Source organism: Mirounga leonina, unplaced genomic scaffold (genome assembly GCF_011800145.1).
Source record: "Mirounga leonina isolate KUSES-001 unplaced genomic scaffold, KU_Mleo_1.0 Mir_197, whole genome shotgun sequence".
NCBI lineage: Eukaryota > Metazoa > Chordata > Mammalia > Carnivora > Phocidae > Mirounga > Mirounga leonina.
The window spans coordinates 6,005,194-6,021,802 of record NW_023270494.1 but is presented as its reverse complement, the minus strand read 5'-3'; the positions used below and the strand labels follow the sequence as shown (position 1 = coordinate 6,021,802).

The 16,609-nt window shown below is 43.8% G+C and overlaps 1 protein-coding gene across 1 annotated transcript in view; it reads left to right on the top strand.

Moving 5' to 3' along the window:
* Positions 1 to 1,981: 1,981 nt before the first annotated feature.
* The window catches only part of NUP85 (nucleoporin 85), a 33,678-nt gene continuing 19,050 nt past the window's right edge, over positions 1,982 to 16,609 (top strand). The window contains exons 1-7 of the mRNA XM_035026045.1: positions 1,982 to 2,420; positions 5,864 to 5,954; positions 9,110 to 9,272; positions 10,908 to 10,978; positions 12,411 to 12,454; positions 14,159 to 14,228; positions 15,437 to 15,558. Coding sequence (XP_034881936.1) covers positions 2,388 to 2,420; positions 5,864 to 5,954; positions 9,110 to 9,272; positions 10,908 to 10,978; positions 12,411 to 12,454; positions 14,159 to 14,228; positions 15,437 to 15,558 — 594 coding nt within the window. The 5' untranslated portion in view covers positions 1,982 to 2,387. The remainder of the gene's footprint in view (positions 2,421 to 5,863; positions 5,955 to 9,109; positions 9,273 to 10,907; positions 10,979 to 12,410; positions 12,455 to 14,158; positions 14,229 to 15,436; positions 15,559 to 16,609) is intronic.

Genomic DNA, 16,609 nt, shown 5'->3' with positions numbered 1-16,609 from the left:
CATGACCCAAGCCGAAGGCAGACACTTAACTGACTGAGCCACCCAGGTGCCCCTTTATTATTATTATTATTTTTGAAGATTTTATTTATTTATTTATTAGAAAGCGAGCGAGAGAAAAACAGCACGAGAGGGGAGAGGGTCAGAGGGAGAAGCAGGCTCTCTGCTGAGCCAGGAGCCCGGTGCGGGGCTCGATCCCAGGACTCCGGGATCATGACCTGAGCCGAAGACAGTCGCTTAACCAACTGAGCCACCCAGGCGCCCCCTTTATTATTATTATTATATTTATTTTTATTTATTTATTTATTTATTTATTTATTTATTTATTTATTTATTCATGAGAGTCAGAGAGACAGACAGAGAGAGAGAGAGAGGCAGAGGCAGAGGGAGAAGCAGGCTCCCCGCCTAGCAAGGAGCCTGATACGGGACTCGATCCCAGGACCTTGGGATCATGACCCGAGCCGAAGGCAGATGCTTAACCATCTGAGCCACCCAGGTGCCCTATTATTATTTTTAATTAATTTTATTTTTTGAGAGAGAGTGAGAGAGTGGCTGGGGGAGACAGAGGGAGAGGGAGAGAATCTTAAGCAGCCTCCGTGCTAAGTGCAGAGCCCCACTTGGGGCTTGATCTCAAGACCCAGATCATGACCTGAGCCAAAATCAAGAGTTGGGCGCTTAACCCACTGCCACCCAGGCGCCCTAAGATTTTATTTATTTATTTAAAGATTTTTTATTTATTTATTTGAGAGAGAATGAGATAGAGAGCATGAGAGGGGAGGGTCAGAGGGAGAAGCAGACTCCCCGCTGAGCAGGGAGCCTGATGTGGGACTCGATCCCAGGTCTCCAGGATCATGACCCGAGCCGAAGGCAGTCGCTTAACCAACTGAGCCACCCGGGCACCCCCCAAGATTTTATTTTTAAGTAATCTCTATACCCAATGTGATCAAGAGTCACATCCTCAAAAAAAAAAAAAAGGGTTGCATGCTTTACTGACTGAGCCAGCCAGTCACCCCCTGAATGTTCATTTTACTTTCAGAAAATATTAGGCCTCTTTTTACTCCCTGGAAAATGGACATGAATGCTTTCCTCATACTTCATAGCCACACCACTGGTGTTAGAAACACTCAGATCAGTGAAACCGTGAAACATTTGGAAAATGCATTAAGACATAGATGGTAGAACAGTGTGGAATTTTGTGCAAAACTGCATTAAAGTTCATCCTATGGATGGCTGTCTTCAGAGACCAAGATTTGGATGAAATTGTGATAGCCACAAGAATTTTTCTTCCTTTGCTTAACAATCTGTACCTCAAAAGAACGAACTATTGGGGTGACAAGATTTTCCTAACCACTCCAAGTCATCTTTTTCTACCAATTCAAACAGGCCGTTCAGAAGAACCTCAGGGAAGGGGGAGTTTTGAAATTATGTCTTGTTTTCAGATCAAATTTCTTTCCTAAATGAAAGCAGCTGCTACACTTTCAGGCAGTATTTCCCAAGACTTATCTTTAAATTTCGAATTATCTTCAATTCGTTCGAGAAGTTGCTTATTTGTTAATTTAGAAACAGTCCTATTTTCTTCCCTGTATGCGTATGTATTTGCAAATATGGTATTTACAAAATAAATTACTCCTTTAAGTTTTTGGAACACTTCTCAGTTTTCCATGACAAGGTCTGGGATTCCCTGATTTAAGTCCCCTTTTCTGCTTTGCTTTGGTGAGATAACAAACTCGTATTTGTGTTTAATTAAGCAAGCCCAGCTGTCTCGATTTCACAGTTGTTTCAGCCGCTTTAATGTTGTCTGCGTGCCTTTTGAGCGTTTTGGGGTGGGAGGGGCGGCGACCGCCTTCCTAAACAAGCCCAGCAGACCGACGGGGATTGGGCAAAGCCTGGATACCGCTCAGAGACGCAGCTGCGACGACGTTAACTTGCAGACCACACAGGAGCGAGAACGGCCAGAGTCCGGAGACACCACGAGCTCGCTCACCCCGGGGCCAGACCCTGCACTCGCCTCAGAGCAGCCGCCCCATCTCGCGCACGCGCAACCGCACCGCCGCGGCTCCCGCCGTCTCCGGGGGCCTTTTCCCTGGGCGGCGCGGAGCTGTCCGCGGCGGCGCCTGACCCGCTTGAAGGGTTATTGTGAGGACGGGCTGCCCTGGCTCTGTTTTCCCTGTCGTGTTGTCGCCGGCCAGGAAGCAGGGACATGTATAGAGTGTCGCAGAGGGAGGATCGTGGCCGAGAGCTGAGGCCCTTGTAGCGATGGGCGTTTGGGCCTGCAGGCAGTGCAGGAGGCGCTCCGAAGGGGGTCTTCTCTGGCAGCCGGCTGTGAGCGGGAGGCCCGAGCCCGGAGCATTGGCGCCCGTGCAAGTTCCAGGGGACTGAGGCGAGGCGGTATGGAGGAACTCGACGGCGAGCCGACCGTCACTGTAAGGGCACCCGCAACAGTCTTGCCTTCGCGGTCCGATGATTGTGTCTGCTTAGTCACTGTAGGCTTGTCTACCTCCCGCGAGGCTCCTGGCTCCCTCCCCAGCTCAGTTGCCACGGTTCGGAGGTCCCATTAGCTAGGTGCCCGTGTTTGGGTCGCAGTAGTGGTCGCTAGGTTTCTACTCTTTTTTTTGTATATTCAGAAATGCCTGGCTCGGAGGCCTCACTCCTTACTCCATCCCTCACCCTCTCTTGTCTTCCCGACTTTCCCATCCCACTTCCCTCGCTTTTCCTGTTGGACTAGTGCTCTAGTGAGCGGGCTCCGACCAAGCAGAGGTCGAAGGAGCTTTTGTCTTCCGCAGATCTAAGCTTCATATCGCAACGCCATGAGCTTGGGTTCTGCTTCTTGTGCCGTGCTGGCCCAAGATTTACTAAAAGTATTCTCGGAGACTTCTTGTTCTTATCGCTCTGTTTGCTTTCAGTTCTGTCTGGACTTTCAAGAGAGTGTCAAATGTGAATGATCTATAATGTTCGTAAAGAGATTCGTGGCTTTTAGATACGAGATACTTACCGATCCTCCTACCTGGAACACTCTTTTTCTCTCCGGTTTATCTCCTCATTTTTCAAATGCAAGAACCACACCCTCATTCTCAGGAAAGCTTTCCCTTACCTCCCTGACTAGGGCAAATATTTCTGTCCATTATTGGCTTGTTCTGCACCTCCCAGCTCTTGGTAAGTTGTAAGCTTCACTAAACTAAACTGCAGGTTGCCTGATCGTATATTTATTGCTTTTGAGAAAGTTGAGATGCCTGCAGTTTTCAGCTAAATCCATCAGATGGAAAAGCAGTGTTTGACAAAACCAGAGATTAAAGATGAGGGTCATTTCAAAGCCAATTGGACAAAATGAGACATGAGATCGTAAATAGCAGTTAATGTGGGTTGTTACTCTATAAAACTTACTACTGTAGAGTGTTAATTTTTTAAGACCTGTATGAATTACTTTAAATATTATGTATCAAGGACTGTGTCAGTGTCAGTGAGAAGAATAATTAGAATATCAGAATCAGTGGAACTTTTTCAAACTACACATCATCTTGCCTTTCCCTCCTCCATTTATGTCAGAATCTTTCGATGGAGGCATCTTTCCAGTAACCTGCACAACCCTGGGGAGTCACTACTTTGATATTGAGCCATAAAATCTTTAAAAAAAAATAAAAAAAATAGTATCTTTTGAAGAACAAAAGTTTAATTTTGATGAAGTCCCAATTTATAAGTTGTTCTGTAGTTTGTGCTTTTTGTGTCCTATCTTTGCTTACATTAAGATCAAAAACATTTTCTACTATGCTTTTCAAATTTTACAGATTTTTCTCTACATTTGTGTCTAAGTTTTATATTGTCTATGGTGTGAGGTTTATTTTCTGCTTATGGATACCCATTTGCTTCAGTACCACTGTGTATAACACTTCCCCCTTGAGTGGCCTATTCATTAAGAGTCTGCTAAAACATCCTCTTTTGTGTTTATCTCTGCCTTAGCATTTCTCCACTTTTTTTTTTTTTTTAAGATTTTCTTTATTTATTTGACAGAGAGAGATAAGGAGAGCAGGAACACAAGCAGGGGGAGTGGGAGAGGGAGAAGCAGGCTTCCCACCGAGCAGGGAGCCCAATGCGGGGCTCAATCCCAGGACCCTGGGATCATGATCTGAGCCGAAGGCAGACGCCCAATGACTGAGCCACCCAGGCTCCCCTCCACTTTTCTTACTGCCTTTTTTTTATTGGACTTCCTCAGTAGACTGCTAGCTTTTGGAGGGCAGAAACTGTATTATACATTGTTGTGTTTCTAGAGCACAGTACAGAAAAAGGCTTACTAGACATTGCTTAGTAGTTAAATGACTGCATTAGCCCTTCCTAAGAACTGACTGCACTTGTCTTGAGACCAGATTATTGCCGGCCAAATTTATTCTCTGCCAAAAATATTTATGGAGTGCCAACTTTGTGCCAGGGTCTCTTCTAGGCAGTGAATGAGAATCCCGGGATCCCCTGCCCTTGTGAGCTTTTATCTATTTACAGGGCAAGGTAATAACCATGTAGGAGAGTCATTTCAGGCACTGAGAAATGCTGTTGCAGTTATATGAGAGTTGGTGGCTTGGGTTAGACTGGTAGACATGTAAGTGGTTGGATTCAGGCTTATTTAAGAGTAGAACAGGATTGGGGCGCCTGGGTGGCTCAGTCGTTGAGCGTCTCCCTTCGGCTCGGGTCAAGATCCCGGGGTCCTGGGATCGAGCCCCGCATCGGGCTCCCTGCTCGGCGGGGAGCCTGCTTCTCCCTCTCCCGTTCCCCCTGCTCGTGTTCCCTCTCTCGCTGTGTCTCTCTTTGTCAAATAAATAAATAAAATCTTAAAAAAAAAAAAAGAGTAGAACAGGATTTACTGATTGGACGAAGGTGGTAAGAGAAAGAGAAGAATCAAAAGATTACTCCTAACAGTTGGGGAAGGCTTTATCCCAGTGGGGGAATGGAATGAGACTTGGAGATGAGCATCAAGAGTCCTTTTTTGGTTCTGATGTTATGGATATAGCTCTAGAGGTTAGGTAACCTATAAAGGTGTGGATTAGGTAGTTGGATATATAAGGCTGAGGCTCAAAGGGGTTGATCTGAGTTGGAGAGAAAAATTGAGAGTCCTCATCAGAGATGGCACAGAAGCCATGGTATTGGAGGGCTCCTTTTAGTAAGTAACAGTTCATTTTATTTTTTATTTATTTATTTTTATTTATTTATTTTTTTAAAGATTTTATTTATTTGACAGAGAGACACAGCGAGAGAGGAAACACAAGCAGGGGGAGTGGGAGAGGGAGAAGCAGGCTTCTCACCAAGCAGGGAGCCCGATGCGGGGCTCCATCCCAGGACCCTGGGATCATGACCTGAGCCGAAGGCAGACACTTAACGACTGAACCACCCAGTGCCCCAACAGTTCATTTTTTTAAAAGATATATTTATTTATTCATGAGAGAGAGAACCGATTCGGTGGAACTCGATTCCAGGACCCCGGGATCACAACCTGAGCTGAAGGCAGACGCTTAACCAACTAAGCCAACCAGGCACCCCAGACAGTTTGATTTCTTTTCTTTTCTTTTCTTTTTTTTTTAAATTCCCTTTTTCTGAACTATAGATCGTTAAATTACAATATAGTAATTGATTATGGATACCTCTTCTTTTTATCAACACTTGCAAAGTGGTAGGTTGAGTTGAGGTGCCCAGGAAAGCTCGCTTGCTTATTCAGAGTTTAACAGACTGGGCTGACCTCAACCACACTCAGCTGTATACATAGATTAACACTTAACTTTCATGGCCACTTATTTCTAGGGTTCTACTTGGAAATCATTTGAAAGCAAAACCTTTAGTAAAAATAACAGTGTCTGTGCCCTTTTTTAAAAATTTTTTTTTTAACTAGTTGATTCCAGGAGTGAATTCAAAGAAGCAAATGTGTTTTGACTGGGGTCCAGGGGAGATGCTGGTGTGTGAAACCTCCTTCAACAAAAAAGGTAGGTTTTTATTTATTTTTTTTCTTCCAGGTTATCCATCTTGGCACATTTGGTTGTTTTTCTCCTTTATTCGCTCAGATTTAACTAACTGAGGCAAGAAACAGTTGAACTTACTTTGTACCATTTTCATTTTTGAACCTTTAGCTGTTTAATATTTTCATTAATTTATGGGATCTGGAAGATGTTGAATCCAGGGAAAAAATTAATAATCTTTGTGGTGTTCTTTGTATTTAAAAATTTCAGGTTTTTTCCCTTTCTTGTCCAGAATGACTAAATTCCCTTCACAGCAGCCCCCTTACCGTGAAACTGCAGCTCTCATAGCCCTTACTTTTGTAGTATTGTGAACTTGATGAATTCTGTTAGCTGTTGATATAAAGCACAAAAGATCTGGAGAGGGAAATGGCTCTTCCTTTTTCTCTAAGCTCCTTCAGGTTTTGGACATGGATCTTTTCTTTCTGTTACAGACTCCTCTAGTAGCAAGATAAAACTAACTTTTGACATTTGATTTTGCTTTCTCCATTTCAAGAGGAGTTTCAGGAAATGTTGAAGATATTTTCTTGCAAATCTTTGATAGGTTCTTTATCCAAATGTGGAGGTTTTCCTCTTTTATAAAGAGGGGATTGCTCTAATGGAAGTCTTATAATTTTGGCAAATCATGTGGTGTGCAGTTCATGCAATTTTGAAGTGATGTAGTTAAAAATTTTTTTTCAATGTAGTTTTTCTTGATTTTATCATTAACAATTGTACCTGATGTTGCCAAAAGTTTATGGGATATTTTAGTATTAAAGATCTCAAGCTTGGGGTGCCTGGGTGGCTCAGTCAGTTAAGCATCTGCCTTCAGCTCAGGTCCTGATCCCAGGGTCCTGGGATTGAGTCCCGCATCAGGCTTCCTGCTTCAAGGTGGGGGAGCCTGCTTCTCCTTCTGCCACTGCCTCTCTGTCTCTGTCTCTGATGAATAAATAAATAAAATCTTAAAAAAGATCTCAAGCTTGGCAGAGCTCTAGAAGCTGCCAAAGGGACAATTGCTTAGAAGAGAACTTTCTTTGAATATGTCTGCCCTCTTTTCATACTTAATGGGAAAGCTTATCAGCATTTTTCGTTTGTCCTTGATTGTTGGAAACATGAGATTTTCTGTTTGTTTATGTCTATTGAAATCTCATTAGAGACAAGCCATTGAACATCATCACAGCTTGTTCAAGAAGCTGTTATATAAGAAATTTCCACAAGTTGCTGGTTTATAATTTATCATTATAGAGCCTTTTTATCACTGTTGCAAAATAGTTTAGGCAACTCTTGATTCTTTGTTTTAGGGGTAATGGCAGTACAAAGTAATATAGAAATATTATTTATTTGAATTTGAGGTTATATAAAATTTTGGCTGTAGGTTTCTTTTTTCTTTTAGATTATTTTTTTAAAGATTTTTTTTTTTTAAAGATTTTATTTATTTATTATTTGAGACAGAGAGAATGAGAGACAGAGAGCACATGAGAGGGGGGAGGGTCAGAGGGAGAAGCAGGCTCCCCGCCGAGCAGGGAGCCCGATGCGGGACTCGATCCAGGGACTCCAGGATCATGACCTGAGCCGAAGGCAGTCGCCCAACCAACTGAGCCACCCAGGTGCCCTAAAGATTTTATTTATGTGAGAGAGAGAGAGCGTGAGAGTACGCGTAAGCAGGGGAGGGGCAAAGGAAAGAGGGAGAAGCAGGCTTCCCGCTGAGCAGGGAGCCCGATGCCAGGCTCGATCCCAGGACCCTGGATCATGACCTGAGCCGAAGGCAGACGCTTAACGACTGAGCCACCCAGGCGTCCCAGATTATTTATTTATTAGAGAGCGAGAGTGTGTGTGCACCAGCAGGGGGCAGGGGCCAAGGGAGAGGGAGAAGCAGACTCCCTACTGAGCAGGGAGCCCAACATAGGGCTCTATCCCAAGACTCTGAGATCATGACCTGAGCTGAAGGCAGACGCTTAACTGACTGAACCACCCAGGAGGCCCTCAGCTGTAGGTTTATCTTATGTCTTGAGTTATACATAGGCTAATACTGACTTTACTGTTTTTCAGCATATTTCAGTTGATGGAATCAAAAGGTAGTTCCAAAATAAGATCAAGTCACATGTTGGGCCTAGAGCTTTTATTTTTTTAAAAGATTTTATTTTTAAGTAATAGCTACACCCAACGTGGGGCTCAAACTCACATCCCTGTGGTAAAGAGTCGCAGTCTCTACCCATTGAGCCAGCCAGGCACCCCAGACCTAGAGCTTACTTTAAAAAAATAAAAGAAAAAGTAAATTAATTTTAAAAAATAGGGGCGCCTGGGTGGCTCAGTCGTTAAGCGTCTGCCTTCAGCTCAGGTCATGATCCCAGGGTCCTGGGATCGAGTCCCGCATCGGGCTCCCTGCTCTGCGGGAAGCCTGCTTCTCCCTCTCCCACTCCCCCTGCTTGTGTTCCCCCTCTTGTTTTGTCTCTCTCTGTCATATAAATAAATAAAATCTTAAAAAAAATTTTTTTTTTAAAAATAAATGATAATTCATACTTTTTTTTTTTTGGATAGAGAGAGAGCAGGCATGCGAGTGGGGAGTTGGGGGCAGAGGGAGAGGGAGAGAGAAAATCTTAAGCAGGCTCCATGCCCAGTGTAGAGGCTTACGCGGGGCTTGATCTCATGACTCTGAGATCATGACCTGAGCCAAAATCAAGAGTTGGACGCTTGGGCGCCTGGGTGGCTGAGTTGTTAAGCATCTGCCTTTGGCTCAGGTCATGATCCCAGGGTCCTGGGAGCTAGTCCCACATCGGGCTCTCTGCTCGGCAGGAAGCCTGCTTCTCCCTCTCCCACTCCCCCTGCTTGTGTTCCCTCTCTCGCTGTGTCTCTCTCTGTCAAATAAATAAAATCTTAAAAAAAAAAAAAAAAAGTTTAGGGTGCCTGGGTGGCTCAGTCGGTTGAGTGTCTGCCTTTGGCTCAGGTCATGATCCCAGGATCCTGGGATCAAGTCCCGAATTGGGCTTCCTGCTCAGCAGGGAGTCTGCTTCTCCCTCTACTGTTCCCCCTGCTTGTGATCTCTCTCTCTCTCTCTCTCTCATAAATAAATAAAATCTTAAAAAAAGTTTAAAGTGAGTTCTTGTATGAGGGTAGTGGTGATTGATGTTAAATTTTTTCTGTTTTAGAAAAATCAGAGACCGAGCCAGGCTGCCCCTTTATCTATATCATCCGAAAGGATATAGATGTTTACTCTCAGATCTTGAGAAAACTCTTCAATGAATCCCATGGAATCTTTGTGGGCCTCCAGAGAATTGAAGAAGAGTTGACTGGAAAATCCAGAAAAGCTCAGTAAGTAGGCTGCTGATAGGTGCTGAAGTCCACAAGTAAATTGTGAAAACCAAATGAAATGCATTGTTGTCCTTTTTTTTCCCTTAAGATTTTATTTATTTGGGGAGGGGGAGCGAGCACAGGGGTGGGGGGGAAGGGGAGAGGGAGAGGGAGAAGCGGACTCCCTGCTGAGCAGAGAACCCAATGTGATGCGGCGCAGGGCTCCATTTCAGTACCCTAGGATCCTGAGCTGGGCTGAGGACAGACGCTTAGCCAACTATGCCACCCAGGCACCCCTAGAACTGTTTTTCTTACTAAAGATTGCGTCTTAGTAACTAAACAAATTGCTTTCTTGTGGATATTTGTTTAGTTTCGTCATTTCCTTATTTATTTATTTAAGATTTTATTTATTTATTTATTTGAGAGAGAGAGAAACAGCATGAGAGGGGAGAGGGTCAGAGGGAGAAGCAGGTTCCCCGCTGAGCTGGGAGCCCGATGTGGGACTTGATCCCAGGACTCCGGGATCATGACCTGAGCTGAAGGCAGTCGCCCAACCAACTGAGCCACCCAGGCGCCCCTCGTCATTTCCTTTTTTAAAGACTTTATTTTGAACTAATTTTGGACTTACAGAAAAGGTACAAAAATAATAGATTCCTGCACATTCCTCACCCAGTTTTGTTACGTTAATATTTACATAACCATACTATTGTTACTTATGACCAGGAAACTTACATCAATGCATTATGATTCAAGACTTCATTTGAATTTCACCAGTTTTTCCAATAAGGTCCTTTTTTCTCCTCTACAACTCAGGTTGCATTTACTCTTTTTTTTTTTTTTTAAAGATTTTTATTTATTTATTTGACAGAGAGAGACATAGCGAGAGAGGGAACACAAGCAGGGGGAGTGGGAGAGGGAGAAGCAGGCTCCACGCAGAGCAGGGAGCCCGATGTGGGACTCGATCCCAGGACCCTGCGATCATGACCTGAGCCGAAGGCAGTCGCTTAACCGACTGAGCCACCCAGGCGCCCGCATTTACTCTTTAATGACCTTGACACTTTTGAAAAATATTGACCAATTATTTTGGTGACTATCCGTCCATTTGGGTTTCTCTGATGTTTTCTCATGATTGGAGAAAAGTTACATTTTTTTTAAGGTTATTCATTTTTAGTAAGAATACCACAGAACTGGTATGATGTGTCCTCAGTACGTCATATCATGGGGTTCATGATGTTGATGTTTTATACTGGTTTTGTTGACGTTGATCACTTGGTTAATGTGGTTTCTATTGGGTTTCTTCACTATAAAGTTACTGTCTTTCCCTTTGTAACTAGTAAGTATTTGGAGCAGAAATTTTGAGATTATGCAAATCCTATTTCTCCTTAAATTTTCAACCACTAATTTTAGTGTCCATCAGTGGATCTCATCTGCAACAATTAATATCAGTATGGATTCATGGATATTTATTTTACCCCCTGGGTTATCTCATGTGTTACTTATTTTGATGCTCAAGTTGTTCCAGCTTTGGCTGTTAGGAACTCCTTCAGGTTGGTTCCTGTCTTTGAGCAAGCTCCTATCTTCTATTGAGAACTTACTTGCTTTTTGTCACCACAAGATGCAGCAGGCTTATCTTGTATGTCATTTCATTTTTTGTAGATTGGTCCGAGTGAGTAAGAACTACCGATCAGTCATAAGGGCATGTATGGAGGAAATGCACCAGGTTGCAAGTAAGGATTTTATGTGTGTACATGTCATAGTAATTGAAATGTTTATTTAGCTGTAAATACTGCAAGGTAGAATCTATTTGACTTTCCAGTTTAAAACTCTTACTTCCTGTCTTACATAATTCTTTTTTTTTTTAAGATTTTATGTATTTATTTGACAGAAAGAGACACAGCGAGAGAGGGAACACAAGCAGGGGGTAGTGGGAGAAGGAGAAACAGGCTTCCCGCAGAGCAGGGAGCCCGATGCGGGACTCGATCCCAGGACCCTGGGATCATGACCTGAGCCGAAGGCAGACGCTTAACGACTGAGCCACCCAGGTGCTCCTGTCTTACATAATTCTTAATTTTTTGGCAGTTTTCTTTTTTTTTTTAAAGATTTTATTTATTTGACAGAGAGACAGCCAGAGAGGGAACACAAGAGGGGGGAGTGGGAGAGGGAGAAGCACGCTTCCCGCGGAGCAGGGAGCCTGATGCGGGGCTCGATCCCAGGACCCTGGGACCATGATCTGAGCCGAAGGCAGACGCTTAACGACTGAGCCACGCAGGCACCCCTTGAGTACATTTTTCAAGTTAGAGCGTATTGAGTCGACAGGTGTGAGACTGAGGGCCAAATTAACAATCTTTAAAAATCACATTCTTGGTTCTTTAACCTTGGTGATTTTTCTTTTCTTTTCTTTTTTCTTTCTTCCTTTCTTTTTCCTTCCTTCCTTCCTTCCTTCCTTCCTTCCTTCCTTCCTTCCTTCCTTCTTTCTTTCCTTCTTTCCTTCTTTCTTTCGAGAGAGCATGTGTGAGTATTGAGGGAGGGGCAGAGGGAGAGAGAGTCTTAGACTCTGTGCTGATCTCAGAGCCTGACTTGGAGCCTGAACTAAAGATCCTGAGATCATGACCTGAGCTGAAACCAAGAGTTGTTCACTTAACCAACTGTGCCACCCAAGCACCCCTAACCTTGGTGATTTAAAGTCACCATAACCATGAGAGCCCCGTGACTCCTGGATGCTGAGTAGAGTCTTTTATAACCTGATGGTCTCTGGTTGCAGTTTGCAGTTGAGAGTGTCACTTGTAACTTGAGGGTGTCGGGTTTGCAAATCATTTATCTGCAACAGAGATATTAAGCATTTTTAAAAAATCTATAGTGAAGGGGTGCCTGGGTGGCTCAGTCAGTTAAGCATCCGACTCTTGGTTTTGGCTCAGGTCATGATCTCAGGGTTGTGAGATTAAGCCTTACATCGGGCTGAGTGTGAGCCTGCTTAAGATTCTCTCTTCCTCTGCTCCCATCCCCCCCCCACCATATGCGCTCTTAAAAAATAAAAATCTGTAGTGAAAATGGGTGGTCATTAGCGGAAACAAAGGCATAAGCCAAAGAACCTGGTATATGAAGGTATAACTATGAGACTAAAAGTTTCATTCCTCACTTAAAATGTTTGTGTGTTGTTAGTTGCTGCTAAAGATCCAGCCAGTGGTCGCCAGTTCAGCAGCCAGGTAAGGGGGGGGCCACCTTTGTTGTCCAGCTGGCACCATTATGTCCTTCTGTGTCCTTAGCACCCACCTAGGGTGACTTTGCAATCACTATTTTTGTTGTTGTTTGTTTTGTTTTTTAAAGATTTTGGGGAGAGAGAGAGTCTGAGCAGGGGGAGGGGAAGGGGAAGGGGGGAGAGAGAGAATCTCCAGCAGGCTCCCAGCTGAATAGTGAGCCCGATGAGCTAGATGCAGGGCTTGATCCCACGACTCTAATATCATGACCTGATCTGAAATCAAGAGTCGGACGCAACCTACCTGAGCCACCCAGGTGCCCCACAATCATTGTTTTTGCAGAAGTCTTTTCTTTCCAGCTAGATAGACAACTCTTTGGGGGTGGTAAGGATCATCTTGAACTTCCTGGTGCCCCCTTCAAGGCCATAGCACATGGAAGACAAGGGTGTGCTTGATAAGTACTTGTATGAGTTTCTAGTTTCTTTTCTTTTTTTTCTATTTATTTATTTGAGAGAGAGATCGAGAGAGCACAAGCAGGGGGAGGGGCAGAAGGAGAAATGGACTCCCTGCTGAGTAGGAAGTCTGATACGGGGCTCGATCCCAGGACCCTGGGATCGTGACCTGAGACGAAGGCAGATGCTTAACCGACAGAGCCACGCGGGTGCCCTGAGTTTCCAGTTCTTATGGGAAATGTCAATCCTGACCACATTGTGTCACCTGAGATAGTGAGCTGAGCTTTTGGAATCACTAATTATTTTTATAAACTGTACTCAGCTCATGAACCCAGTATTTTTACTGAGTTGTTTACTTTAGTTGGAGCTGGAAGATGAGTGAAAGAATTCTCTCTATTCGGTAGAATGTTGACAGTGTTCAGACTCCGTAGTGAATAGGGACTAGTGCACTGTGTCTGTTGCGGTCTAGTGCACAGTCAGCAAAGCATTTGTTTTCCCTTATGAATAAGGTAGTCTGTGTTTGTGTATGAAAGGATGATGGGGAAGAGGAGACTGCATGTTCCTAAGGGCAGGGTCCAGACCTGATTTATTTTTGGGTCTTATATTGGGTTTGACTTTTAATAGACTTTCTTAAACTTTAATCCTTTGAATATCAACTTCACAGTTTTTTCTGTATCTGTAGAATTTTTAATATTATTTACTGAATATTTTTCTAAGAATCATCTCCCATTTACTTAGAGCCTCTTTCTAAATCAGAATATTCATGAAGACCTTGGGCGTGATGAGCTAATTATATTCTTCTATAATGTACTTTTTTTTTTTTTTAAGATTTTATTTATTTATTTGACAGAGAGAGACACAGCGAGAGAGGGAACACAAGCAGGGGGAGTGGGAGAGGGAGAAGCAGGATCCCCGCAGAGCAGGGAGCCCGATGCGGGACTCGATCCCAGGACCCTGGGATCATGACCTGAGCCGAAGGCAGTTGCTTAACCGACTGAGCCACCCAGGTGCCCTCTATAATGTGCATTTAAACTAAAACAAGAACCATTAAAATAAAAAAAAAATGTTAGTCTGCCTACCACCCCCTAAAATTTACTCACTGGCTTCCCTGTGGGAAACCCTGCCATAGGAATATTCAGTAATTGTTGAGTTAATAATGAATGAATGTCATATGATTCAAGCCCTGCTTCTTCATTCCTTTGCTCTAAGAGAAATGTCAGGAATGTTTTCAGTTAAAACTTTGTCTCCATTTCTTCCTTAGGTCTCCATTTTGTCAGCAATGGAGCTCATTTGGAACCTTTGTGAGATTCTTTTTATTGAAGTAGCCCCAGGTGAGCATGGAATCACCCCTTCACAACATCAAAGGCGTCCCCCTGCCCTTTCCTCTGTCTTTCCTGCGTGTTGTGATGAGCGAGCGCTTTATTGCCAAGGATGCTCTTTTCCTCACTTTTCATCAGTGTAATCAGTAGAAAGCTGTACATAACACCAAGGAAGTCTGCCATTTTGTCAGATACTACAAAAAAAAGTGAGAAAGAATGCCTTCTGAAAACCTAAGCTGTTGGTCAGGTGACCCCTGAAAAACACCAGGAAAGCCTACTGGACTAGTGTGTGACAGGGGTGGTCAAGATTCATATGGTGGACTGGTCAAGCTTAAGAGTTTTTGGAAAATCAGGGGAGAGGCATGGTAATGGGTTCTTCCTCCCAGCCTCAGAAAGAACCAACTCTGTCCACTCCTTGATCTCAGACTTCAGGCCTCCAGAAATGTGCAATAATAAATGTTGGTTGTTTAGAATTAAAAATAAAAATTAAAAGAAAGGAAAAATGTTTTAGGGATGTGAGGAGGGATTAGATGGTGGGAGACAAAGTCACTGGGAGAATTCTGTCTACAGTGATTGGGGAGGGGGCAGCCCTACATGTGAACTGTCCACTCTGAATTATTCCATGTTCTTGAACTAAACTGTGGTCGGTCTGGTATCCTGCCGTGAGTGGGCTCTCTGTGGTGGTGCTGCAGGCTTTTTTTCATTCTCTTGATGGTTTATGTTTGCTGTTATCCATAAATGAGTGTTAATAATCTCTGTGCAGTCATAGGTTTTACTCATACTCCCGCTAAAGCCCTAAGCAATGTGAAATTAAAATTAGTTGTTTCTATGTTTACCTCCTCCAGTATATTTTGAGGGCTGTTGCTATGTTTTTATCATACCTAGCACTAGTCAGTAGCAATCCCTAAGTGGCCATTCCTTACATAGCCATAGAGTACCGCATAGTCATGAAGAATTGGGGGTGGAGGGGGAGGGGAGATTCAGCCCTTTGGAAAATTCATGAAAGGTGGAGCTGCCTGGCTCAGAGGAACTATTCGTAAAGGTCCATTTGCTAGTCCAGCCGTTTATCTAGGACCATATGGTGCCCACTGAAGTGGGATAAACTACTTCCTATATAGGCATCTTGTTTGCCCTACATTTTCTGTCTGTACATTGGGCAAGTGGAATTTGCTGCAGACAAAACTGAGGTTTTTGTGTGTAACAAGAGTCTTTCCTCCCAGCTGGCCCTCTCCTTCTTCACCTCCTTGACTGGGTCCGACTGCATGTGTGTGAAGTGGACAGTTTGTTGGCAGATGTCCTGGGCAGTGAGAATCCAAGCAAACATGAGAGCTTCTGGAAGTTGGTAAGCATCTCCTGCAGGCCGGGCCTTCCTGCCTTCTACCTCATGGTCTGTTTTTCCCAGTGCTTGCAGGCGGGCCTGAGGATTGCCTGCTGAGCCTGCTCACGCTCGGACTGGCTCCTTGGGTCTGATTATGGAGATGCTCTTAGATCTTTTCTTCCCTGCTCCACAGGAGAGTTTAGAACTAAGTTGTTTTGTAAGAAAAGTAATGCTTTGTAAACTTTCCAGTGAGCAGGGACATTTAATTTCTTTATGAATCTAAGGAAGAGAAGACGTGATAAAACTGTTTGATAGAAGCTGGAGGGGGTAGGAGATTAAATGAGCAGGAGGGGTTTTGAGGTGATAGAAATGTTCTAAAACTGGATTGTAGTGATGGTGCACAACTCTGTAAACTCACTACTTAAATAGATGAATGTTTATAGTGTATAAATTATAGCTCCGTATAGCTATTAAAAACAAAAAGATTGATGATCCTGGAGTCATTTTGGATTATCAGTTTGGAAGTCAGCATGTGTATTGGGGTTGTGACTGTGTGTGGGTGGGTAGATATTATGTATTCTGTATTTACTGACCTGTGACCCAATTGGTAGGGACTGGGGAGAAGAGTGCTAGTTGACCTGAATAATGGAAAGTTGATTAGACTATAAAATCTGGAATTCCAGTAAAGAATTAGAGCCTTTGATGCTATTTCTGGGCGTTTTGTTGCTGAGATCTGTGCAAGTGAGGGGAGAGTCTTTGTTCAGTATTGGGCCCAGATTTTGAGTCTCTGATTCATTCACTGAGTATTTATTGAGTGCTCCTGTTTGCAAGGCAGTGAGGAAACAACCGTGACCAAAGTGGGCAAAGATTACTGCCCTTAGGAAGTTTACATCCTGGGTGGAGAGACAGGAAATAAACACAGCAACAAGTAAAATATGTAGCATGCCTAACAGGGAGGCACTGTGGTATGGAGAGCAGTAAAGCCAACCTGGGGAATTGGCAATTCTAGAGCTGGGGAATCAAGGAAGGCCTCCCTCATGAGGTGATGTGGGGGGAGGGGCATTGGGCCAAAGGA